This window comes from Trichogramma pretiosum, unplaced genomic scaffold, assembly GCF_000599845.2.
Source record: "Trichogramma pretiosum strain Unisexual culture from Peru unplaced genomic scaffold, Tpre_2.0 scaffold86, whole genome shotgun sequence".
Taxonomy (NCBI): Eukaryota; Metazoa; Arthropoda; class Insecta; order Hymenoptera; family Trichogrammatidae; genus Trichogramma; species Trichogramma pretiosum.
The window spans coordinates 368,873-395,114 of record NW_019640815.1 but is presented as its reverse complement, the minus strand read 5'-3'; the positions used below and the strand labels follow the sequence as shown (position 1 = coordinate 395,114).

At 44.7% G+C, this 26,242-nt stretch overlaps 1 protein-coding gene across 6 annotated transcripts in view; it reads right to left on the bottom strand.

The window, feature by feature from the left end:
* LOC106657545 (uncharacterized protein CG43867) overlaps positions 1–26,242 on the bottom strand; it is a 104,178-nt gene that overhangs the window by 55,186 nt on the left and 22,750 nt on the right. Inside the window, exons 1-2 of one of the 6 annotated variants that reach the window (XM_023462185.1) lie at positions 6,322–6,749; positions 913–1,360 (exon numbers count right to left, since the gene is read on the bottom strand). The exons of the other annotated variants lie outside the window; for them this stretch is intronic. Of the exons in view, the coding sequence (XP_023317953.1) occupies positions 913–987 (75 nt within the window). The 5' untranslated portion in view covers positions 988–1,360; positions 6,322–6,749. Of the gene's footprint in view, positions 1–912; positions 1,361–6,321; positions 6,750–26,242 lie in introns of those variants that run through there. 6 annotated transcript variants of the gene reach the window in all.

Sequence of the window (26,242 nt, the reverse complement as noted above, 5' to 3'; positions counted from 1 at the left end):
AGCTATTTTTCGTTTCGCGCGCGCGAGGGCCACCGCTCGAAAATATGACTTTCGAGTTTGTTCGTGTGTGCTTGCATACATGCATGCTTGCAACAAACAAATTGCCCCTGTGCGCAGCTTACTGCAGCAGCGTTGTGTCGTTGTTGCTGTTTTTCTTTTTTTTACCATGACTATATCACTGCGCCGGGACGGAAATATAAGAGCCTCGCGCGATGCCGCAGCGTGTAAGTAACGAAAAATGAACGAAACGAAAAAAACAAAAACAAGAAAACAGGAAAAAAAATATAGGATAAGCTTCGCGCAAAGTGTGCACAGAGACTGAAAAAAGAAAACAATCCTTACGAGCGCGCATGTGTCATATATAACACGCTGTACAGCGCCGCAAAACGGAGAGAGAGAAAGAAAGAAAGAAAGAAAGACGAAAATAGTGAAATTCGGAGGAACGAAGGTCTGATGCAGAGAGAGAGAGAGAGTTTAGCTGAGCAGCAAGAGCTGCGAGGAAAAGGAAATGAAAAATGTCAGTGCGTCAGTGCTATACGGGTTCTCTCTCTCTCTCTAGTCCCGCGCGCATTTAATATACGTACTATACATGTATAAAATCCAAGCGTTTGACGAGCTGCCGCTGCTGCTCTGCTTTTTACCTTCAGCTTCTCGTGCTGTGCACACACACAACAACAAACGCACAGCCAAGCTACTGCGAGCGACTGACGTTAAAAAGGCTCTTACGGTATGTGTACACCATGTTAAATTCTTTTTTTCGAGTGCAGAAGCGTTTATCGTGGATATTATAGTGTATAATATGTAACCGTACGAAACATCAACCGTACGACGTTGTTGTTATTGACATGTATTCTGCTGCGTTTTTAATGTTTAGGGAAAAAAAAATAGTTGCTTATGAATAAATGGCATTACCTTGCGAAGCATCTCCTCGAGCGACTCCATGTCGAGGGCGGAGTTGTTGTTCTCCGTGGTAACGGGCTGCACCATTTGAGCGGTTTGCTGTTTATTTTGCTCTCGTCGCCGTGGACGAGATCAAAATTATCTACTTTGTGAAAAATACCTCGAAATCGATGCTGCCACTCACTTGCGCACAAACTTACACACACGATACGCACGCAAAGCTGCGTTTCTTGTTGTTTTTTTTCTCTTCTGCTCCTTTTTTTATTATTATCCTATTTCGTCGCTGCAAGTCGATATCTCTCCCGACGATGGATATAAGCAAAAAGCTCTGGCGCACTCTCGTGTATTATTATTATTAGTTCGTCGTCTCGCGATGACACGAATGTCGTTGTCGTCGCCGGCTGCAGGCGCAGCTGATCGCCTCGGCGTCTTCTTCCACTTGTCGCATTTTTTCCCTTATCTGCATCGTTTTATTCATAAATAACTTACGCGATGATGATGATGATGATTAAAGTCAAGGGTGGTACATACGCTCGGGCTTATATACATGTGTATATGCGCCCGATGCTTCTCGAGCTTTGTGCGAGCTTTGCCCTCGAAAAATTGCGTTGAATCAAAGCGCGGCATAGAATATACAGCGTATTTGGGTGTACTCGTGTGCTATACGGCGCGTATATGGAGTCAACCGCCTTCTTCTCTCTCTCTCTTTTACCCCAAAAAGACGAAGTGCCCAAGCTCAGGCGACGCGAAGCGAGCCCCGTAATTTATACACACACATACATACACAACGTTTCGCTTAAAATAGTCACTCTTAGCTGTTGTATATATCCCATACGCATATACACACACAAAGTCGCTCTCTCGCTCTGTGTGTGTGTCACTTTCAAAACCAAAAGAGAGAGAGACACACACACAGAGAGAAGTGACTTTCTTAAACGTAAAAGAGAATATACATACAGAGAGATAAAAGTCTTGATGCTTTTAAACTCGACTATATGCATACTACAACTACGCGTGTGTATGTGTATGTATGTGCACGTGTATATAAAAGCCAACTTAAAGTCGCTTTATTGGTCGCAGACACGCGACGCATACCGTTACTATACACTTTTCCCCGCGTATAAATATTCGCCGCGCAAATAGCGGCACATGCACCCGCAGAGAGAGAAATACCAAAGGACTCCGCCACCACCCCATCCTATAAACCTTATAAGCCCTTGTTAATTAGGTATACGGGGGTGTTACAGCCGTTCGCGGATATGATATATCGTATATAATACTCGAGCTATGTATATGTGTGGCGAAGACGCGACGACCCCCTGCATTTAATAATAATTGATTCGGATCGGTATGATGAATTTCCCGGGTTCTGCTGCACACGTATAATAAGTGTTCGTGTGTCAGTGCGCGTGTGTGAGTATAATACCGATCATATATTATTATGTACGCTAAAGGAAGACTAGTATACCGCTGCAATGACAACGACGACGACGACTGCGTTTGTTACGCGCGCGAGAATCCGCTTATATGTACTCGGAGGAAACCCGCGCTGCTACGTCGTACTAAAGCTGCCGATGCACGTAGTAATAATCTGTTTGGAGTAAGCTTCGAGTTGCCTCGGTGTTACATTATACGTATACATCATGTATGCGCTTATAATATTTCACTTTCGAGGCTTGCGAGAGCTTTTTTTTATTTTTTTTTTTTTTTCATCGTCAGCTCTTATATATTACATGACCAACGATATAGTAGGAGTTAAAACATTAAAAGCAAAGTAGAGCCGCGCGAGCAATCGTAATAATGTGCGGGGAACGAAGGCCTCTCTCTCTTTGTCAAAGACGTCATTTAGTTAATTGATAACGGGGCTACTACTTAGCCTCTCTCTCTAGCTCTCTGTATATAGTCGCGAAACTTGTTATACGGCAAAGCAGAAGCAGTAGCATCAGCAGCGGTCGACGAAACTATCTGTCTGTCTCTCTCTCTCTGGTCGTGACTCGACGAGTCAAAGGACGCGTAAATAATAATAATAATCATCATAATCATACATATACACGCGTGACGGCAAAGCTTCGTACGTCGTGTATCCCGTGCATGTGTTCGTGTATATTATATATTATGTATGTATATGGGTACTGCCATGCGCGCGCGCGCTCATACGCATGTATGTACACAAACTCTATTTTCAGTTGGCGGAGAAGATATTTTTACGTCGGTCGTCGTCGGAGTCGCGACGTTGCGGCGACGCGTTAATACACATGGCGTATAACCAAGTGTATACGTTTTCTTATACAAACGATCGAAAGCGAAAAGTCAGTGACATTTTTCGAATTATCGCTCGTTTTGTATCTATATCTCGAGTATAAAAGTTTCGGCGCGGCCTATACGATAATCCGCGCACTGCCGATACGCCCGATACATATAGATACATCCGCGCGCCGTCGAGCGAAAAAGAAGATTCATTTCCGCACGCGTGTGTATATGATATACGCGTCGTGATTATTATTAGAGAAGGAGAGAAAGAAAGAAAGAGACGTGCCTGTCGTCGGCGATAATGTCTATAAACTTATATACGTTAAGAGACTTCGGCATATATAGGCGCGAGCGAGCGAGCGAGCGACTGAGTGACACATGGGAAATGCGTACGGACGTATACAGACTTTATTTTTTTGTACATCCTATGATACCCGCGCATATCCCGATCGATATACCTTACGTATACGAATGATTGCGGCCCTGTGCCGCGCGCGGGTGGGTTACTTTGTTTTTCATTTTATTTCGATATCGCGCGCGCGGTTGAAGATTTAATTAAATATATAAAGAAAAAAGAAAACAAAATAAACTACGCGCGATTCCGAAATTCAATTTCAATGATGAAAGCCGATAAAATCATACGATGCACTCAGCGAAATGACTGCGCGAGCTTTACAATCGTGGTGGTGGAGAGCAAGCGAGAGAGCGAGAGGAAATTCTCTTAGCCCACAAAATCCAGCAATCAAACGTGTAGATGTACGGTACAACCTTGGACTGGGAGAGTAAAGTAAAAAAAAAAAAAAAAAAAANAAAGTAAAAAAAAAAAAAAAAAAAAAACGAGTAAAATACACAAATTCGGTGTGTGCACTTTGATCGACTTTACGAGCGAGCACGTAAATCTACGCGTACGTTTTTTTTTTACTTTACTTACTCCTGAGTATATCTCGGGTCCGTCGCGCCGTCGCTATATAGTACGTACCTACTAACGTAGCAGTTCGGTTAAAATGCAAATTTTCACCGGCTCTCTCTATCTCTCTCTCATTCGCGTATCCCGAACGGCTTGAAAAGTTATTTAATTACCTATTGTAGCCGAGGAAATTTCCTCTATATACACCGCCATCTGCTTTAATTTTTTTCATTTTATTCGGTTTGCTCTTCGTAGTTTTTAGCGCGCGATTGTTACACTCGACCGAACGAACGAGAGAGAGGACAATCTCGTAAATCTTTCTCAACGATTTTAGTCAACGCTCGCGTATATACATCACCTCGCACTCGGCTATATAACGCGTCGCGAGCACATGAAATCTACTTTCATTTCTTTGCACACACGACGAGCTGCGCGTTAATGTCAACGACGTCGCTTTAATAATCATCGGCTTAAATCCTACTCCACGCTCTCGACGCCACGACCTTCCCCGACGACGACTACGATCGAATAGTATATAGACGAGTATTAAACGACAGAGAGAAAAATAAAATAAAAAAGATAAAATAAAATACGCAATCGTGTGTGTGTGTATGCCCACCTCTCGCTCTCTCGGTCATTCGATAAATCTTGGCCCAAGTATCGAGAGAGAGAGAGAGAGAGAGAGAGTCTAGTTCTTGGCTCGCTTGGCCGCGCGCGCGCGCGCGACCACTACCTATAATATTCGTTTTACTGCAGCGATAATTCAACGAGTATTGCGAAAAAAAAGGAGGAGAGGTATAAGGATAAAAAATAAAAATAAAGAAAAAAAAAACTGCGCGCACACACACACATCGGATCGATTACGCGCGCGTACTTTACAGCAGTAGCTGTGCCAGCTTGAATACGTTTATACGTATAGAAAAAAAAAACAACAAAAATAATATCAACCCGAAAAATAACGCCGCATTGAAAAGAATGCATAAAAATCGGATGATATCCTGTCTATACAAACACGAAGTGTGCGTGTTAGTCCGTATCGTACCACCAGCAGCGGCACTCGCTCATAGAGCTATTTTACGAGGCTTTTCACGCGTCGCGTAGCGCAGAGCAGCTATACATATATACGAGGTATACACCGACACGGGTATTTAATTAATAATCAGAAGCGCATTTGCGACGCCTATATACACACACCTGTATGTGTGTTCTACGTGTCTGTGTCCGCGATCGTATACAATGCGACACATCATTGCCTATATCTCCGTCGCTCTTGCCAAGTCGGCCGGAATGACGTAAAAGTTCGCGCGCGCACGTACATATCTCTTGTCGTCTCTCTCTCTCTCTCTCTCGTCCAATCCACCTGTTTACTGTATGTGTATACGGACCCGACATATAGTATAGTACTTGTTGTATACATACAACAATGAGGAGAAAGAGAAAGAGACAGAGGACAGAGAGAGACTCATTCCTCTTGCACAATACGTATACACACACTGTGCACGTTTTATTTGTTTCTGTCGTTTGGCTTTTTTTTACTCCTGCTGCTCCTACTTTTGTTTTTTATTTTATATATTTTGTTTTGTATTCGTGAAAGGGAGAAACAACGCGCATCAACGGCTTAATTGGGAACGCAAAAAAAAAAAAAAGAGAGAGAAAGAAAAGATACGGATCATAGAATTGTCAGATTGATTTTCTTTCTCTTGTGTTTATTATATTTGTTTATCGGTTTTTCATTGTGGCGCGTTGGATAAGCGTCAATCGCTCTCTATCTCTCTGCTATTTTTTTCTTAATTAAAATCTCGATATAAATTCAATTCAATCTCGGGGTTGCTCAATCTTTATCTCCTCTCGCTAACCTCGTTATACACTGGTCACATTTCTGTTGGTTATTTTATTCCTCTCTCTTTTATTTCATATTTTTTTTTAGCAACATAGAGACAATTATGTATACTATATTCTCCGTGTATTCCTCGAGTTTCGTACATATATGTATATAAACTCGATTATCCAACTATCGTATCATGTATACAGCACGTGTGCAGCGCGCAGGTATATACGTACGTACGTATGCTGCAAGCTTAGTACCTCTGTATTCGTATAGTACACGCGCGTTTTAAAGTTCGTCCACGTAAAACGCGAAAATTAATTTTCTAATTCCATTGTTGTCGAGTAGCAGCGCGCCCTTTGCGAGCGAGCACGCGCAAAAGTTCGAGGTTGCGAAATTAATACATTTTTAAGGCTGACAAACACCCTTGACTTATTACCATCATCGTGCTTGCGCGTGAGATCGCGACAGCGATAAAAGCTCGATTTTTTCTTTCCTCGATACTTTGGTATAAATTACACTGATAAACGCGATCTTGCGTATTGTATCGTACCACGAAGCTACACGGAACACTTGGAAAACTGCACCACAACTACGGGACCACGTCACATAACTTCAACGATAATAATAGTCCCCTCTCGATGCACCATACAAATATAGAAGTTTAAAGGCTGTAACGGTGCGCGCTGCAGTGTCGCTTCTCTTCTTCTTCGGATGCAGCACACATGCACACATACACAGCAGCAGCGTAAAGGAAGGGTTTATGGATGATATTTTCGAGAATCGGAGTCGAAAAATAGCTACACACTCGATATATATACGGCGACCGAACGTCGATATATATACGGAGGCGGCCGTGCAACTCGCGCGGCGGCTTCTCGCGGACTAACTAGTATCTCTCTCTCTCCAGCAGCAGCAGCAGCAGCAGCTAGCTACAGTGGTAGTGTGCCGCGCGGCGAAAACGCAGAGAGAGTGAGACAAGTGCAGCAACGGCGGCGGCGGCGGCGGCAGTCGACACGAGAGAGAGAGAGCGCGCGAAAGAGAGAAAGATATATATAACGTGTGTTGGACACGACTGTGACGACGAAGCGCATGCGCCGCGCAAAAAGCGTACATATATTCCAGACCTATAAGCTGCTGCCTGCCTGCCTGCCTGCTGCTAGTGTGCCACCGCTGCCACTGCTGTTGCTGCTGATTTTCTTTAACCCCGTATAATATCCATGACGATACGAGCTTTAAGTATGTGTTGAAGCGATATCGCATGGGGGTGAGCTTTTTGGGAGCTTTTTTGATGATTGCCGAGCTTTTTTCTTACTTATAATAATTTTTGACTCGAGGGAAGCTCGAGTGAGTTTCTTCGAGTGCAAGCTTGGCTAATTGATGAGAAATGCGATAGAAAGACGCGAGGCCGCGAAAAGAAACGGAAAGAACGCGGGGTTCGTGTCTTGGTTCGCAGTAGCTTTTTTCCTGCAATTTTTTCGCAAAGAAACTTGAAACCCTTATCGAACGAACGCGCCGCGGCGCGCGAGTGCATTTCAATGAAGTACAAAAATGAAAAATAAAAATTAAATAAAAAATGCTGTACAGCGCGTATACCCTTGAGCTTTGATACGATTGCTATATAGGCGTGCTTTGTAAGCACCGCGTGATTCAAAAACAAAAAAAAACGCGTACAAAAGCTACTTTATTTTTGTGCTTTCCCTTTTCAACTCTGTACTACACCGCCTCGCTCGCGCAGCAGCTACACAAGCTTCATTATAAACCACGCCGCGCCAAAAGATGCGGTGTACGCTATATACAACTACGCATAGGCGTGCAACACACACACACACACACAGACAAAAGGAAAAACGAGACGACGACGGAAGCAGCAGCAGCAGCAGCTGCGCGTACATAGTGCACATAGCAGCTCTAGCTGTAGCTCTAGCTAGCTGCGAAGACGTCAGGAAGTCAAAGTTCGCCGCGCCAAAGCTAGACTCGTACCACTGGTAGAGCGAGAGAGAGATAGACAGAGAGAGAAAGAGAAGAAGAAGAAGAAGTAGAAGATATTCAAGGTCTGTTCCACTTGCTGCACGTACGTAGCACACAATAGAAAGCGAGAGAGAAACTCCCCGAGAGTAGTGATATAGGCCTCAGCATATAGGTTGAACAATGGATGCATTGTTGGGGTTGAGGCGCGTGAGCGGGAGGGTAGGTAGGTAGCTAGCTAGGCGCTTCTCTGCCCTGCAGCTGCAGCTGCCGGTGTGGATAGCTGCGCGTTGCACACCCACCCATACACACACACAAAGTGGTATACATGCTATTACGTATGTGTCTGTGTGTAGCTCGTGTGACACAGACCGGAATTACACGTCCTGCGCGCGTACCGCATATATATAACACGAGCGCAGCAGCAGCTAGCACCTAGTGAGCTATTTTTCGATCGGGATTCTGCGCGACCCGATGGTATATAGCGGAGAGTGCTATATATATAATGATATATAAAATACGCTCTCGTGGGCGGTAAGGGCATGCCTTGATTGAAATTGACGCGTGTTCGAGCGAGCGGAATTCTTTTATATGTAACGTCGTATCGTGTAAGTCGACTTACGTGCATTATTCAATATCATCTGGTAGTGCTGTAAGTGCCATGTGTGTCGAGCTTACCTGAAACAGAAAAAAATTAAAAATTTGTATTATTAAAGAGGCAAAAAACGAATGAAAAAAACAAATTTAGGGATATAAAGAGAGCGCGCGTCGTCGCATCTCTCGCTGCTGGGAAATTGCACTCGCGGCGTTGACTCTCTCTCTCCCACGCTATATATTACATTCGCACTCCTGTGCGAAATTCCTCACGGGGGTAGAGCCAGAGCAAGCAAGCAAGCAAGCTCTAATGAAACCGCCGCCGCCAACGCCGCGCCCATCGTCCGGCGCAAGCGCTAATTAACCCATCGATTTAATTAATCACGGCCCGAGGCCATCAGCCTTTCGCAGCAGCAGTGGCGGTGGAAGCGGCAGTAGCTATACCCGATCATTCGATGATGTAAAATAGGGAGTGAGATAGAGAGAGAGAGAGAGAGAGAGAGAGAGGAGCTTGTTGCTTTACCTCACTCACCCCCCTTATTTGCAAGCTCGCTGCCGAGGAAGCGAGCGAGGCGAAGAGAATTTTTTATGCCCAGCGCGGATTACTCCGACTGGAAAATTGATGTTTGATCGCTGCCGCTGCGGGTTGAAAATAAAACGAGAAGAAGAAAAAAAAGGGTATAGGTCAGTAAACGAAATGATAAATTCATCGTCATCGACATCGTCACCATCAACGTGCATTATAAATAGGTACGAAAGCTCAAACGGCAAAAGTTTCTCGCTCACTCTTCGCAACGGAATCCGCACTGGGGTTGGGTGCCGACGCACTCGTGGAAATTTATATTTACAAAGCTCAGGTGAGCTTAAACTTAATAATTCGTCGCACTCCGATGCTGTATAGCGGAGCTGCTGCAAGTGGAGTGGGTGTATTAAAGAGCCCGAGCGAGAACGGCTTGTAGTAACGAGCCTCAAAGTGCATACGTGTATTTATTCGAGTGTAATATACGTTACAGCATACGTACCGTGTACGAACGGTTGAAATGAGAAATTCGCGTTTACATATGCGCCGTACGTCGGGTAGTGTATTACGTGTGCCGCCGCCGTGTGTATTCTTGCACACGATTGTTTATCAAACACTCGTTAAAACAATAATTACAGAGCAGCAGCAGAATCGACGTATGAGCCGGCGCGTCCGAAGTTTCAATCGAACTCGTGCGCCGGTGGATTACATTGCCTGGAGGCGCAGCGGCAAAACAAATACGTATATACGTACCCGTACGTATCGCCCACGAACATTTCGAATTACAAGCTTCGCGGCGCCTATTATAAAAGGGACTTAATTTCCTTTCTCCACCCCCATATATACTTTGTTACTCTTGTGCCACACACACATATATATTGCAAGTTATATACCCGCTGATTAGCCAAAGCTCTCGTGGACAGCACAGCACGGGAACTCTGCAATTAACTAATTCGAACGAGTTTACAAGTTGTGTGTGTGTGTCCGCGCGTGCGAATTTTCTATATTATATTCAACGCATAAACGTCGAGTTTCGACGAATAGTTAAGGACGAAATACATACACGTACGTGTTTTTTGGCCGCGTCCTCGTGCACACATATGTAAAGCATTATTCTATATACGTGTAATACTGTACTGCGCGCCTCGGGCGCTTCTAATTCAGAAACTCGGCACCGACTGTATGCATATATGCGCAAGTGTGTCTTTGTGTATGTGTGTTTTGGGTGGATATTGCCAGACTGACACCCTTGCTAAACGTCTCGTCGACAAAGTGAGTTAGGATCCCCGAGAAAGACGGAAATGTAGAAGCGAGAGAGATGGGGGTATATATGGGATATATGGAGAACAAGGAGACACGTGTTGTAGTACATACGTAAAGGCACACAATGTAATGTATGGAACGAGAGAGAAAAAGAAAAAAAGGGGGAATGTGAAGTACAATTTTAAACGTCGAGGATTTGCTCGCGATGATTTTAATTCCTTGGAATTCTTGAGACTTTTTTTATGCGAATTACTTCTGTTAGATATCCGTGAAAAAAAAACGAAAACGAGTAAATGAATTGAATAAAATTAGAACTTTATAAATTAATAAAAAGCTTAACGAGGAAATAATCCTCTACACATTAATAATTCATGCTGATTAAAATATTAAATTTGAAAACATTGTAAATGAAAAAAAAAGTTGATGTAATCTTGAGGAAAAAAATGTAAAAAGTAAACCTTTCCAGCTTTTATGTAAATACGTTTGATGCTTTAAATTGAATGTATTTATTTGCTTAAACTTTAATTTCTTTGTGAAATTTTCTGAAAATATCACTTCTTATAGCTGTTTCAAAATTAGTTTATTTTAGTATTCATTTCGTAGTGTAACAAGATTTTATGATTTGAGCTTTTTGATTCTCTCAACAGATGGCGTACCATAAATCCGCAAGTGGCAAAAAAATTTCCAATTAGTATATATTGGAAATATATACTAATGTATATATATGGTATACGATGTTGTTTTTTCTCGGGATAAGACGTTGAGAGAGATTATTATGCCATGCGGTAATGGCAGGGAAATATTAATAAATACAGCGATAAGATTTTAATAACGAAGAAAATCCGTGATTGCCTGTGAGAGCCCAAGCGAAAGAGGAGCCGAGTCACCGCGACTATATAATATATACGCCGCGATTAATTCCTACTGATAACTACGAAGGCAATTATCTCGATCGTCTACCGCCGCTGCTACTACTACCAGGCCATACTACCGTCGTCCTATATGTGCGCTCTACCGGGGCTAACTGCGGACTTTGATAATTTTCATCCCTACTTCTTTTTTTTTTTTTTAATTTCTTGTAGCCCAGAAATTGGCTTGTATAACTCCTCGTGCTCTCTCGCGCACGGATCGTATTATAAATGCCAACGAAGTTTTAGGGATAAATAAATTTCATAGACGCGCGCAGGTCGCGAAGAGAGCAATAATTAAGCTCCGCGCGCGAAAACTAAGAGCGAATTTCCATACAGCACTCGAGCGAGCTACGTGAGGAATACCGGCCCCGGCTAAAAGGTCATTTAACGCCGCCGCCGCCGCCGCCGCCGCCGCCGCCGCCGCCGCCGCTCGCTCTTGATAATACGAGATGCGTGTAATTACACATGCGGACTCGACGAGGAGAATTTCTCCGGGCTTGCGCAAGCTCGCGTCGGGCTGTGTGCGAAGTTTCGATTTTCTTTCATAACAGTCGAGTGAAAAATAAACATTATTATTAAGTCGTATAGCTGCTGTGAGCGAAGCGCGTGTACGTGTGTATTCCACCAACCCTCACGGAATTCCGTATATAACACACTCGCGTTCGCGTCTGACTGAAACCGCGCAATTATCCCTGTACACCTGCTACACATGCGGCAGTCGAGCTTTTCCTTACACAAGCAATTCGTTATAAATACGTACATATCCTCGCGTTTATATAATATATTATTATTATAATATTCATCAAATCGCAGTACGCTCGATTTCCTCCGGTTAAGTCAGCAATAATCAAATTGATAATTGTATGCACATATTATACAATACATCGTTTCGAAGCGAAAAGCTCGATTATAAATAACAGTACATTAAATTTTCCGCGAGATAAATTTATCCGTATGCATATACGCGCGATTAACTCTATTTTTACATCGAGAAATAATTATAAATACGTCAAGCTCGATTATTTTCTTCGCTTACGTACATAACAACGAGTGTATATATCGAATACGTCGTATCATGAATGAACGAGCAGATCAGACAGACAGAGACAAGTCGATCGGTAAATAATATTGTATAGGTGACTCGGGCCTCGAGATACAATCACACGTGTGTGTGTACAATGTATTATGTGTACGCAGACTAGTCGAGCACGCGGTACTCGAATCCTCCTATACTACTCGCGAGCTAGCTCTCAAGACGCGTGTACCCCTCGAGGCACACAAACACACACGTACATATAAAGACAACGGGTATAGAGATATACACACATACACACGCGTGATCCGCTGCTTCTAAGCAAACATACATACGAGCTGCTGCCGCTGCTGGGGAGCGAGCTAAACAAATCGAAATTCAAATTACGTTTTCTCGTATCGCTATACGCAGCGGCATATAATGCACGCACGCCAGCGTGTATAGTTATAAAGAAACACTGCCTGTATACGCGGTCGAGCGCAATGACAAAACTTGTCAAAACAAAATGTAAAGCAGGTCTCTCTCTCTCTCTCTCTCTCTTTGCTATATTCTCTCTGTCTCGCAAGCTTCCTATACATAAGATAAAAAAAGCTCCTCGTCCTGCAGCGACGGCAGCACATCGATGCATTCAAACTCTCTCTCTCTCTCTCTCTTTAGTCTTTCTCGTCTATGGTTTTCCATCAAAGTTTGACGCACACCGCTCGGCGGCGGTGACGGCATAGCAGCCAGTAGCAACAGTAGCAGCAGCAGCATATACGGACGGAAATTTGAAATTCCAATCGTAACAAGTTCGATCGCTGCGCGCCGCAGCCCCGCACACTCACATACACACACTGTACATCAAAGTTTGTATACATATAAGCGTATACATACTCCGCCGGTCTATTATATGCCGTCAGGGGGAGAGGTCGAGAATTAGCCGTATATATACTACCAGCGCCGCACGGCTAAAGATTGAAAGCTTATCAGCCGTGTTCTATACACTTTTGTGCGCGCGCGCGCCAAATAATTACGTAGCGACGGCGGCGGCGGGAACGGAAGGCAGCAGCTTTATGAGAGAGAGAGATATAATGAAAGAAAAATCGAAGAAGCGCGCCGCTCGACGGCGATAATGTAACGCTATATAAAAGAGATGATGGATGGTTATACCGGGAGAGAGTGAAGACGACGATCCACGCTGCACGGCGCATTCATCACTGTCGCGCGCGCGCGAGCTTGCAACCCCTCTGCTACAATACTGCTATATGCCAACCCGCGCACAGCGTTGCGATACTTACGCGGTACGCGTCGAACGAGCCGAGTAAGATAATTATTGCGTCGCGATGTGTTTCTTAAAATATTTCGCGCGACACGAAAACACTTTCAAGCGTTATTAGGCGAGGGAGTGTTCGATTGTGTACGATCGATAGCGGCCGGTCGCGCGACGCTGATGTGAAAAAAGGCACGACGCAGTAGTGCGTGATCTTCGTGTAGCGTAATAACGGCATCATGCACCGATCTGTAAAATTCGGCCTCGGCGCCATGTACTATCTGTTCAAGCTGTTCGGCCTGGCGACGCCGAGTCTTCGCCCGAGCCAGCCGCAAGTTTTCCAGCCCTCTCGACTGGGCCTCGCCTACAATCTGGCGCTCTATGTCGGCGTGCTCGCGCTCAACGGCCGCCTGATCCTCGGCCTGTTTTATCAAAACAACGACGGCCAGAGAAAGATCCTGGACGGCCTGTATCAGGTACTGGTGGTGCTGAACGCGAGCGTCATCGCCGCCACCTTCTCGCTGGGCCACGCGAGCTTTTGCGCTCTGCTGCGCCGATTCGTCGCCTGTCGCAAGCTCGCCGCCACGGCTCTGGATCGTGTCGAAGTCCTGACGGAATCGAGGCTGCCGCGTAAATTGCTGACCAACTTCTCTCTGCTGGTCGGCTTCATGCTCGCCTCGCTGATTTTAATCATCGCGAGCTGCTACGACGACGACGACATCCAGACGATCCGCAAGCTCGAGTCCTCGGCGTGCTCGTTCGCCAACGATTACACGATCTACGCGATGCTGGTGCAGTACGACGCGCTTCTCACCTGCTGCCTGCTCACGCTGAGGCTGCTCAACGACAATCTGCGCGAGCTGCCGAGACGACGACGTCGCACCGACTGCACGCTGACGAACAAGAACAGCATCAGCTACGTCCGCGGTCGAGGCGACAGCGACGACCAGCAGTTCGTTCTGTCGCGCGTGCGTCGCTATCGCCAGCTCCATCTGGGCCTCACCGACCTGACCGACCAGCTGGCCAACTTTTACTCGCTGCCCATTCTGTCGACGCTGGCCTTTCTGCTGGTGAGCTACATCAAGCGCGTGTTCCAGGCCTTGGAGCCCATAGTCCTGAGCAGCGGTCCCGTCGAACCACTGGGCTACCTAGACAACGCGCTGACCTTAGCCTGGCACACGGTGGCGCTGGTTTCGATTACCGATACCGCGTCCAAGGTCGAAAAAGAGGTGAGCGAGAGCTTGCAACGATTTTAATTATAATATTGAATAATTGAATGTTGCGAACGTGTTTTGTGTTACGTACGAAGAGCAAGCGTACCGGAGCGGAGGCGAGCGACTTAATGGACACTTTCGACGATCAATCGACGCTCTACGACAAGGTTAATAAAAAAATCCATACACGCGCATGATACATTTATGAAATATATAAAGTGACGACTTCTATATTGCGCAGCTGAGCCACTTCACCACGTACAATCAGTTCTCGCAGCTGCAGCTCCGCGTCTTCGACTTTTTCCCGATGAACCAGACGCTCTTGCTCTCGGTAAGCTTATCTAATAAAAAAAAAAACGGGAATACACCGAAATTTATCACGTGTCTGCTTTATAGATGCTGCAGACGATCGCTACCTACGTCTTCATCAACATTCAATTCGTTCTGAGCAGCGAGCAACAGAAGCAGCAGCAGCAGCCGCAGACGATCGACGACGACATTGCAGCAGCCTCTAATACTACTGCGTCGTCGACGTTGTCATTGTGGTCGCCGTCGACGACGACGACGACGTCGACGATAATTGCTACTACAACGACGGACGATTGATCGCGCGGGCAGGTGTGTTGTGTAACGTATGAGCAACAAACAACGATCGTATGTATAGCGCACAATGTCGATTGCACGTGTCAGTGATTTTTGTCTTAGCCGATAGGACACGAATTCGACGACTAGATATATGTAACAATGCAGCTCATACATTATTCACGATATACGATGTGTATAGAAGCTAAACTACGTCGTACGTAATGCGTACGGTCGATTTTTTTTTTCGCTCTATCGCTTTGTATAAGTAAGCTCGAGATAATATATTTTTTCTCTCTTTTGACTTGGGCGTTCGATTTCATTTTCTTAAAAGGTCAAAGTGGAATGAATCACGGCGGCTGCTGCTGCTATTCGTCGTAGAGCGGACATCTGTTTTATGCGAGCTAACGCCGAGGCCCGTGGATAATACGACAACGACGACGACAAGCGACCAGCGTATCAAAGGAACACAGAATGTAAAGCAGAATCTCGTTTGCTTGCAAAAAAAAAAAAAAAATAGAAAGAAAAAAATTGTACGTACAAACGGTCTGCTTCAATCTCTGTAATATTCATGAGCAAGAGAGAGAGAGAAAAGCTCGAGTCTTTTAATTCTGGAAATTATTAAATTCCTGGTCTTTTATCCCAAGCTATATAATAAGATGGATGAAACTTTTTTTTGTACTATGTACGTATGTAAAAAAAAGAGAGAGAGAAAAAAGAAACGAAGCTGTATAACGAAATTGGCTGGTAAAAAAAGAGATATTATATATAAGGAGGAAGGATACACCGAAGGAAATTCAATCACGGCTCGCAGCTCCGTGAAGGAGCAGAAGAGAGGAGAGCTATGAAGCTTTTTTAATACATCATCCGGGCGATGAGGCACTAGATCAACGGACGAGTTAAGCCTCGTCTATATATAAGTATATAGCTCTTTTTTTTGATGGATTATGAAGAAAACCATAATCAAGTCTCTTACCATTACGGCCCGTAAAAAAAAATAATGATAATAACGGAAAGTGGCGATATAAATAAAATAATAATAAGTAAAAGCGGCTGCAAGCTTGAAACTTTTATCAATTCGACGCTTGTATTATACACGATCGGGTATACACACCGCAAGTTTCGATCAACTTTATCAACAATTAAACGACCGATGAGAGGAGCAGGAGAGGCAGGCTGGGCTATGGGCAAAGTGAAAACGTCAAAGGGAATATTATTCCGAGCGCATCTTCGACCGCTGCACGAGCTGTGCTGTATTTACACTGCAAAGAGAGAGAGAGACAGAGAGAGAGAAGCCCTGTGCTTCTCCCAGAGACCAGTAGCTAAACTTGCTGTACTGCTGCTGCGCTGCTGCTGCCTTTAAACTCCAAAGAGCTTCGGAGCAGCTCTACTACCAGCGCAAGTGCATCGATGTAGATACTCGTGCAGCGGTACATAGCCTGACTAACGTTCGAGATTTTCAATGGATTACAGCTTACACACAAGAGGGAAAGAGCGGGCAGAGAAGTTTACAATGGGCTTTCGCGAACGATACGTACTTAGACGTACAAGATACGTGCGACGCCGATGTAACAATGAATTATAATTCAATTCGCGCAAGTTGTAAACTTTCGACTCGATCGTATACATATATACGCCGAATATAAAGTAATGAATCGTTGAAACGTATCTGTACTGCTGCTTAATACCATGAGCAAGTCTCGCGGATTATGCAGACGTATAATATACACAACGTACGATACACATACCGCGCGTCGACGCTCGGTGCGCACTAGGACAGAGACAAACACGTCCAGCAGCAGCACAATCGCCTTGCATTAATCAAAGTCAAACAATACGTCGCGCGGTGCGCGCGAGAGCTTGAATTACACGTAAATGCGCGCGACTATATAACGTTCATGTGTATCGTGGCGTAATCGTAAGCTCGCGCAAGCTCGTATTAAGCGTGTACATATACGTATGACGGGTTTATACATTACACTCGCCCCGTCCTTTGCCTAGTGTGCGCACCAAAGGGAAGTGAAGCTCGAGACCTTCGGGTATATATAGTATGTACAGCAATAATAATGATAACGAGTGGTATATAATACGCTGTGTGTGTGGGTGCTGTACCGGCTTGAGCTTTCTTTTTACGAGTTAATGTTTGTATGTTACGTACGTACGTACCTGTGTGCTTGCATGTGTGTGTGTAAAAGCGTTTTATAGCCGCGGGTAGAGGTTAAACTTTTGATTGCGAGCAAATAACCGTGTTTACGTGCACCGCCGTCTCTGCTGTACTACACACGCTTTTTAAGGACTCCCCCTCCCTTACGCGATCATTCGGCTTTGATTTATTTCGACCTCGTTTGCGGCGACGGTGGTGGTGGTGGCTTTGCTTTTTTTGGGACCAAAAATTATTCAATCCTGCCTGCCTGACTGGAGTGAAAAAAAAGGAAAAAGAAAAGGAAGAAAAAAAAGCTCCGCTCGCCACCCCACGAGCTCTTTAGGTGGCTTATGGCTGAGGATATATATGTAGTATAGGATCTCGAGGTATATATGCGGATATAGCAGCGCGGCGCGACCCGCGAGGGAGCAGTTCCGCAGTCCGAAATAGTTCGATAAAAAGTCAATCGCCCGACACTAGTACAGCAGTAGAGAGAGAGTACGGGAATTTCTTTTTCTCTCTCTACTGTTTTTTTTTGCTCCCTCGACTTCCTCGCATTGCGACTCTCCTCCTCCTCCTCCTCCCTGCTTTAAAGCGTTATATGGCAAAACTGCGTTGTAAAAAACATCCGACGCGAGCCAAATCTTTTCTAGGGCCTAAAACACGTCTGTGTGTGTGTGTGTGTGCAGCGCTGCTGCATACATCCTAGAGCACCGCGAGACGCTTATATATACCATAGCCCGGGCTCTCCGAAACTCGTTGAAAGTTCGCCATTCCGGGCGGGCCGAAGAAATTTGTTTTGCGCCTGCCCGACGACGACGAGCGGTAGTTCCGAATTTGCTTGTATATATATTAGGGCGGAACGAAAAAACACTTTTGACGCCGATCGCTTTGTAATAGTATTTTATCGAAAGTTTAAGATAAAAAAAGAGAAAAGCCACGAGCTGGGCGCGAACAAATGATGTCTTCAGGTGGCGCATGAAGCCTGAAGTTTGAAATTCGTAAAAACAATATCTTTATTCTTCAGTATGAAATCGTTACCAAATTTTTCTGCACTGGATTGGCCGATTGGGCTGAAAGTTTCAGGGCTTGTTTTACATGTTGAAAGGAGTTTCTCTGTAAAATTTTAGCCCTCTAGGTGCCTTAGAAGCAAAGATATAGTCATAGGAAGGTTGAAAAATTACGTTACATTAATTTTTTTTTGTTCTTTTTCCATCTTCACACAGCTGTACGTTGCGTAATTTTGCTGCTATTAAAACGAACGAGTAACCAATTTCTTCGTCTTTTAAAGGCCTTTTCAACCATATAAATTTGTATAGTGTTTTTTAAATTTTTACTGAAGTTACAGTATAAAACGTCCAACATTTTGTGTCGCGCTCGAAACTACAATTGTTATTTTTTTTTCTGTTTCTTAAAAGTTACACATTCTAGACAAACTTGAACCCCAATGATAGTTATATGGCCTTAAAGAGCATAAAATTTCCTTTAATTTGGTGTATTTAAAAACTCTCTAGGTCCTCTAGAACCAAAGATACAGCTGTTTGAAGTTTTACTGAAAATGTAAGATTCGATTGTGTGATGATCATACCATATCTGGCCTATGATAGATTCACAGATTCAGTACTTTCATTTTTGGTAAAACTTCAAACAGCTGTATCTTTGGTTCTAGAGGACCTAGAGAGTTTTTAAATACACCAAATTAAAGGAAATTTTATGCTCTTTAAGGCCATATAACTATCATTGGGGTTCAAGTTTGTCTAGAATGTGTAACTTTTAAGAAACAGAAAAAAAAATAACAATTGTAGTTTCGAGCGCGACACAAAATGTTGGACGTTTTATACTGTAACTTCAGTAAAAATTTAAAAAACACTATACAAATTTATATGGTTGAAAAGGCCTTTAAAAGACGAAGAAATTGGTTACTCGTTCGTTTTAATAGCAGCAAAATTACGCAACGTACAGCTGTGTGAAGATGGAAAAAGAACAAAAAAAAATTAATGTAACGTAATTTTTCAACCTTCCTATGACTATATCTTTGCTTCTAAGGCACCTAGAGGGCTAAAATTTTACAGAGAAACTCCTTTCAACATGTAAAACAAGCCCTGAAACTTTCAGCCCAATCGGCCAATCCAGTGCAGAAAAATTTGGTAACGATTTCATACTGAAGAATAAAGATATTGTTTTTACGAATTTCAAACTTCAGGCTTCATGCGCCACCTGAAGACATCATTTGTTCGCGCCCAGCTCGCGGCTTTTCTCTTTTTTTATCTGAAACTTTCGATAAAATACTATTACAAAGCGATCGGCGTCAAAAGTGTTTTTTCGTTCCGCCCTAATATATATAGAGTAGAGAAAGTTCGGAAAGACTCTGCTTGGCAAAATGTATACCGATCGCCCGCGCGACACGACGATCGAATAATTGCTTCGTCGCAAGCTCGACTTTATCCGCGTGTATATATGCGTTCGATTCGGCGCAAAAAAAAAGCTCGAGCTCGCGCACAAAAAGAGGGAGAGTTGATCGTTAAGAACGTCTAGACGTCGCTCTTTTATATAAGCTCTCGTTTATATAGCGTATCGTGACGTATGTACCATTGTTTAGGTATGACAACAGTTGCCGCCGCCGCTGCGCGATGCGCACGGCTCACGCACGGCAGCAGTTGCTCCGGTATTAAAGCTCTGAAAACGACCGATACAATCCGCAAAATTCTCTCGGGCAGGCAGCAGTAAGCAGTAGTAAGCAACGTGCCATTGTGTTTTGCAACGCACAGAGCCAGGGCAGCATAACTGCCGAAATCCTTCAAGCTCTCCGTGATTTTTCTCTGTCCCCTCCTTGTTGGCTATTGTTCACTGCTTTCCTCGCTACTATTGCGCAGTTAGTATTATATAGCATTGTTGTTGCGGCGAGGCAAATCAGTATACAGACTCAGATATGGGGATAACAATACGCTCGCAAAGTCCCGATAAAAAAAAAAGAAGAAAAGATGAGCGAACATACAGAACGATTTCGAGCTAATTTTTTGATTCTCTCAACAGATGGCGTACGATAAATCCGCAAGAGGCAAAAAATTTTCCAATTAGTATATATTGGGTTAGTATAGACCTGTATATACAATATATGTCTAACCCATGATGTTTCGACACGAGAGGCGGAGAAAGATTATTATGCTATGTGGTAATGGCAGGTACATATTAATTAATACAGTGATAAGATTTTAATAACGAAGAAACCCGGGGATTGACTATGAGAGCCCATGCGAAAGAGGAGCCGAGTTGCTAAAAAAAAGAAAAGATGAGCGAACATACAGAACGATTTCGGGCTAATTTATCAATTATCGGCGATAAAGAATTATTTTACGGTCTCTTTACACGCGAGCCAAAAAGTCGAATTCATTCGTACATATAACATATTTAATATACATTTACAAGCTCGATGCCGTGCCGGACGCTCTCGGTTAGTTTCAAGAGTCTCGTTCTCTGCGCACACTATCTCCGCGCGGCACTTTCCCACGTGTGCTATAAAATTACGTATTAAGTTTCGACTAAATTTTGCACTTAAGTCGTTACCCTAAATTACGAATTACCGGAGAGCGTCCACTTTCAAGCCTTAACGTGCATGTGTGTGTGTGCAAGAAGAGGAGGATAGGTCTAGGAGGATGTATGATCCGGCTCGGTTCGCATATTCGTGCGGTTAAAGTTTCTAGGCACATATAAGTGCACTGCCACCATCGCCAGCAGCCCCCGGCTAAGCGAAACTTTTGACCTATAATAAGTAGTAGTAGTAGTAGTAGTAGTCGCGCGAGACGAAAGGGAAAGAGAAAGTATACGAAATTATGCGTATTAGCTGGCAAGGGCAATAATTAACCCTCCAGTACCTTAAGAGAGAGCGGTACGCAATGACAAAAGAAAACCGTCCTGTGTATATAATCACTGGCGCTTGGATAAGCTCGTCGACGACGAAACTACCTCCATCGATTTTCCGGTTCTCTTTTTCCTCTACGCGACACACAAAGGGCTAAGTAGCAACTTAAAACCTCTTTAATAAGACTTCGTGTAATCGCTCATCCGTCCCTTTAATCTCCCGTCTCAGACTTCTACTCGCCAGACGACGACGACGACGTCTATACAACGCAACAATCGCGTGCGTGTGTCTAAGTATTTATACTTGTGTGTGGGTGCGAGACGACTACGAAAAAAAAAAAAAAACAACAACAACACTTATATCCACCACGTGCCGGGGTCATCGCACGCTGAATTCCTTTTGTCAATCGAACGGGGCGAGTATAAGATGAAAAAAAATCGAAGGAGTTAAGAAGATCGTATATATAGGATGAGTGAAAAAGGAGAAAATCACATTGACCCGTTTTCTCGGCAGCGGCAGCAGGCCGAGGCCTGGCTTGCGTCGGTCATTCGCCTCGCTACGTGATTTCCACAGGTAGCACGAAAACTGCCGCTGCCACCGCCGCCACGTCTTTTATTCAACTCAGGTACGCCCGGTGGATACCGAGCCTATTGACTGTATATATAATACATAAAACAACAGCAACTGCCGCCGAGAGAGAGAGAAGCTGATGGGCCAAAATAAGCGAGTCGGGGGGGTTGAGATGGTAAACTGCGCGCTCGGCGCGTGCCTGTTGGATTTTAGCGGTCCAGCGGTGGCTTGTTTATTCGTAAACGTACACATCTATCTATACATAGATGATTGCCTGACCGCACCGACGGTTGGATTTCCTCTCTCGATCTTCCTCGTTTCCCTTCTCATTGTTATTGTTACCGTTGCGGGCAGGAGGAAAAACTCTCGCCTATTGCCGAGCTCCTAATGTAAATTAATCAGGTAGGCGTATATACTGTATGTATATATTTCATTTCACTCTCTCTCTCTCTCTCTCTCGCGTAGAGATCTCCCCAAGAGAGCAATTATTAACATTCCAATTCGCGTTACCCTAAAGCTGAGCACAACTAGAACACAAAACCACTCGACATAAATCATGCCAGCAGTCGCGGCGGCGGTCCGCGCGCTGCCGAAACGATAAAAATACATATACACACGGAGTAGAGTAGAGAGAATACTTTCTTCGGGTGCAGGCCGCAAAAATTAATTCCGTTTACTGACCCCAAGCTCGCACTCGGAAATCCATGGGCGGAAAAAAGTCAGAGAGATAAGTAGTAGACGCGTATACGCAGCTGGCGAGGGAAAAGGTCAGAGGTCGTCTTTCAACGGCCGGGTATGTAGTAGTAGTAGTAGTATTGGACGCACACACGCACACGCACGTACATGCACGCCAGACATTTGCAACTCATGCCTGCGCGTGAGAGAAAGCGTTAATAATAATGGAAAAACTTTTACCTCGGACTACTTGCGCAGTCGTAACAAATTATACCTCTGGGCTTTATTGTTGTTCTTTCGACTGGTTGCTGCCGCCAGGCCGTCTACTTTTGCTGCCGCTGCGCGGGGAAAGGGGTTGGGGGATTATCCGTCGTGTATACGATCTTGTTATTCTCGCCGGTGCTCGCGCGACTTGCGAAAACTTTATTTTTGAATTTTTCCGCGTACTCTATCCGCGACACGAACCCGAGGTTATAACCACGATAGCGTGCGAAACTGCATATTTAATGCCATGCGCGGCAGCAGCAGCAGCGGTGATAATAATTCGGGAGTGCGGATCGTTTAAAAAAAGCTCGCGAAGGATCCAGCAGCAGTGGAGCTCATAGTCTATAATTATAAGCTCGAATACAGCCGAGAGCGAGCCAAAAGCTCGGTCCTCTCTCGGTCTCGACTCGTCTCGAAGACGTTACGTGCAGCATGAATATTTCATAATCGTCATTGATTTTCCCTTTGCCGTCTGAGCTAGTATAAGCAGCAGAGGTGGCTAGGCAAAGCCAGTATCGTCTCGAATCACGTTCGCGAGAGGCCTTCGGACGTGTGTGTATATTGTGTATGTGTATGTGTAACCGGCGAGGAGTTCGACGACCTCGTCTGACCACGCTATATAGCTAATTTTCTCTCTAGCGCCCAACACGCAACTTGCGGCGCTCAAAACTTTCATCTCTCTCTGTCTCTCTTGCTCTATGAGCGTATATAAGGTGCGTTCCACACGCTCCAAATGAACTCTTTCGCTATTTCGCGTGAGAATGAATTTGTCTTGACTTATCTCTCTCTCTTTATACGCGCTTTTTAATTGCCGCCACCACCGTGCTCGGTACAATGCTCAACGATTATTTTATTTTATTTTTTTTGCTCCCCCTCGGCTAGGCTGCAGCAACGGCAACAGCAGCAGCATCAGTGCTGATTAAGGGAAAATTTACGCGTAAGATTGCATTATCCTCGGGGCTTAATCGAATCTTTACTCGGCTAGTGAGGGTGAGAGAGAGAGAGAGCGTTTTCCATTAAATTAAGCCCTGCAGCCAGCACAAACCACGCGCGCGCCGAGAAGTAGGAATATCAAGTCCGCTTTATTTTCACGGTGCGCGGGAAAAGTAGGTCACAGCAGCAGCAGCAGCATCAGCCCCAGCTGCGTTGGAGCCTTATTTTTTTCTTTTTTTTTTCTTCCGCTCCTTTCCGCGAGAACTCGTACCGAGAGGTATATTATACGTATTAAATTGATACGCGCGCGGTCGTTTTCGTCGGGGGCTAATTAACCCGCTGCTCTACCCGACCACCACTAGCCAGGCGAGAGATGAAAAATTAATATACGCGCGCGTCTTGCGCGTCTGAACTTTTCCAACGATCATCATCATCGTTATACGAGTGAGAGAGACGCCTAGCTCCTAGCGTACCAGCACACAAAAGAATCGGCCGAATGCGGAGTAGAGCGAACGAGTCTATGGGAAAAACTTTGGTGTATACCTGGCGACGACGACGAGGAGGAGGACAGAACAAGGTCTTCGTTATATGGACTCTGGGCGCGCGTATATAAACTTTTTCCCCGGGGCCTCCAGCCCGACGACGACGACGAGAGTTCGAGCGCGACTTAATAACAAAGTTTCAGTATATACCACTACTCCGGAACTACCGCTCCGCCGAATATAAGCGAGGTATAACGCGAGGCGATGAAAAATCCCGTTAATGAAACAACAATATCTTCTTCGGTATACGCGTATAGAAAAAAAGAAGAAGCTAGGAGGAGGGAAAAAAATCGTCGACTCGGCACAAGCCGTAAATATATTACGCTTTAGCGAGTCAAGTTCGGCGAGGCCGGCCAATAAACATATTTTCTGCGAATACCTCTTTTATTTTATTTTTATGCGATAGAGAGGAAGTTGATCGACTCGAACGCGACGCCGTATAATATAAAGAATTTTCCTCGAAGTATAATGCCGCGCGCAGCGCACTTATACGACTGCTTCTGCTGCAGCATCAGCGTATATTTGCCCCTCTCGAAAAAAAAGGAAAGGAAAAAAAGGAGAGAAAAGATAGAGAAGGTACACGCCAGCTCTTATCGCGTCTACTTGTAGCTTCTTTTTCTCCAACTCGACTTCGGTGGTGGTACACACTAGGCTCTCTCTCTCTCTCTCGCCCATTTCTTTCTCTTGTTTATCTCGATCTTTTCCCTCTACCTCTCTTTCAGCAGCAGGCAGTCCTCCTCCTCCTCGGCCGAGAGAAAAGAAGAGACTTTTTTTGGCTCCTTATATTCTTGCCCGACGATCGGAATAAATAGAGTGGATTTTAAAGTACTTTCTCGCGCCCAATCGGAAGGTAATTCGTCAATCGGGCCGCAGCGGCACTCTTCGTGAAAAGCGCTTATATTCTGCGGAGGCATTTTGCTTAATTTTCTTCCCAGTAGCAGCTCCCACGCACACATATAGCCAGCGGCAAAAAGGGGATATCCCTGCCGAATACATTTTATACCTGTTAAATTGGATTCAGCGTGCACATAGGGCGGGTTAGAGATGTTAAAGCTGCGATAAATCCAGGATCTAGTCGCCTCTGTTACGCAGCAGCTGCCAAGGTCACCCGCTCGCTCGCTCCTTTTATCGACGAGCTTGCGATTTTCCTCTTCTTCTTCTTTTTTTTCTTCGTTTCTTCGGTCCCTCTTACCATCGGCAAGCTTTAGAACATTGCTGAATTATTCTAGCGAGCTCTGATTTATAGGCTCGCGCAGCAGCAGCAGCAGCGGCTCTCGACCGCGCCTTAGCGAGTTTTTTCTCCCACTTTCTTTTTTATGTTTTTTTTTTTACTTTTCACGAAATTCGGGATATGTTTCTTTAACCAACCTCCCACAATTCGGCGCGGGCGAGCTACACGATCGAGATAGATTTATCGGACTGCGGAGCTCTATATAGGCTAGAGTGGGAGGGGGTACGAGAAGATGTAGGTGAAATCGAGCGGCGAATGGACCGTAAAAAGCTCGGCAGCATTTCGCGAGCTTTATTAGAAATGTCGCACGTGCGAGCTATGGTTTTATATCATATTATATATGTTTCGGGGATCTTAAATCAAAAGGTTAATAGCTTAATCACGGAGGAACACTTGAGTCGACGCGACGAAAATTAAACGAACTTTAATCCATGTATCGCCTCGACGAATCTCTCTCTCTCACTTGTGTGTATCGCGGCATTAAGATAAAAGTCATGAATTTCACAGTGATAAATTCGCCGCCGCCATGCATTTGAACAAACGGTATACAGAGCCGACTGCATTAAAACGGTTTTCAACACCTCGGTGCACTTCTTTTGTTTTGGGGCGCATCTCGCGGCGGACAAAAGCGAGCCTTATATTATACAATTTAACGCGCGCAAGTCGTAAACATTGTTGCGCTCGCGCGCGACTATGCGAGTAATTTTCCATGCGGGGCTGCGCGCGTTTTTGAATAGCAGCCAGCATCAGCAGGAGGGGAGTTAATGAAAAACACGATTATAAACGCTTAGTTGGAAATATTCCGAATT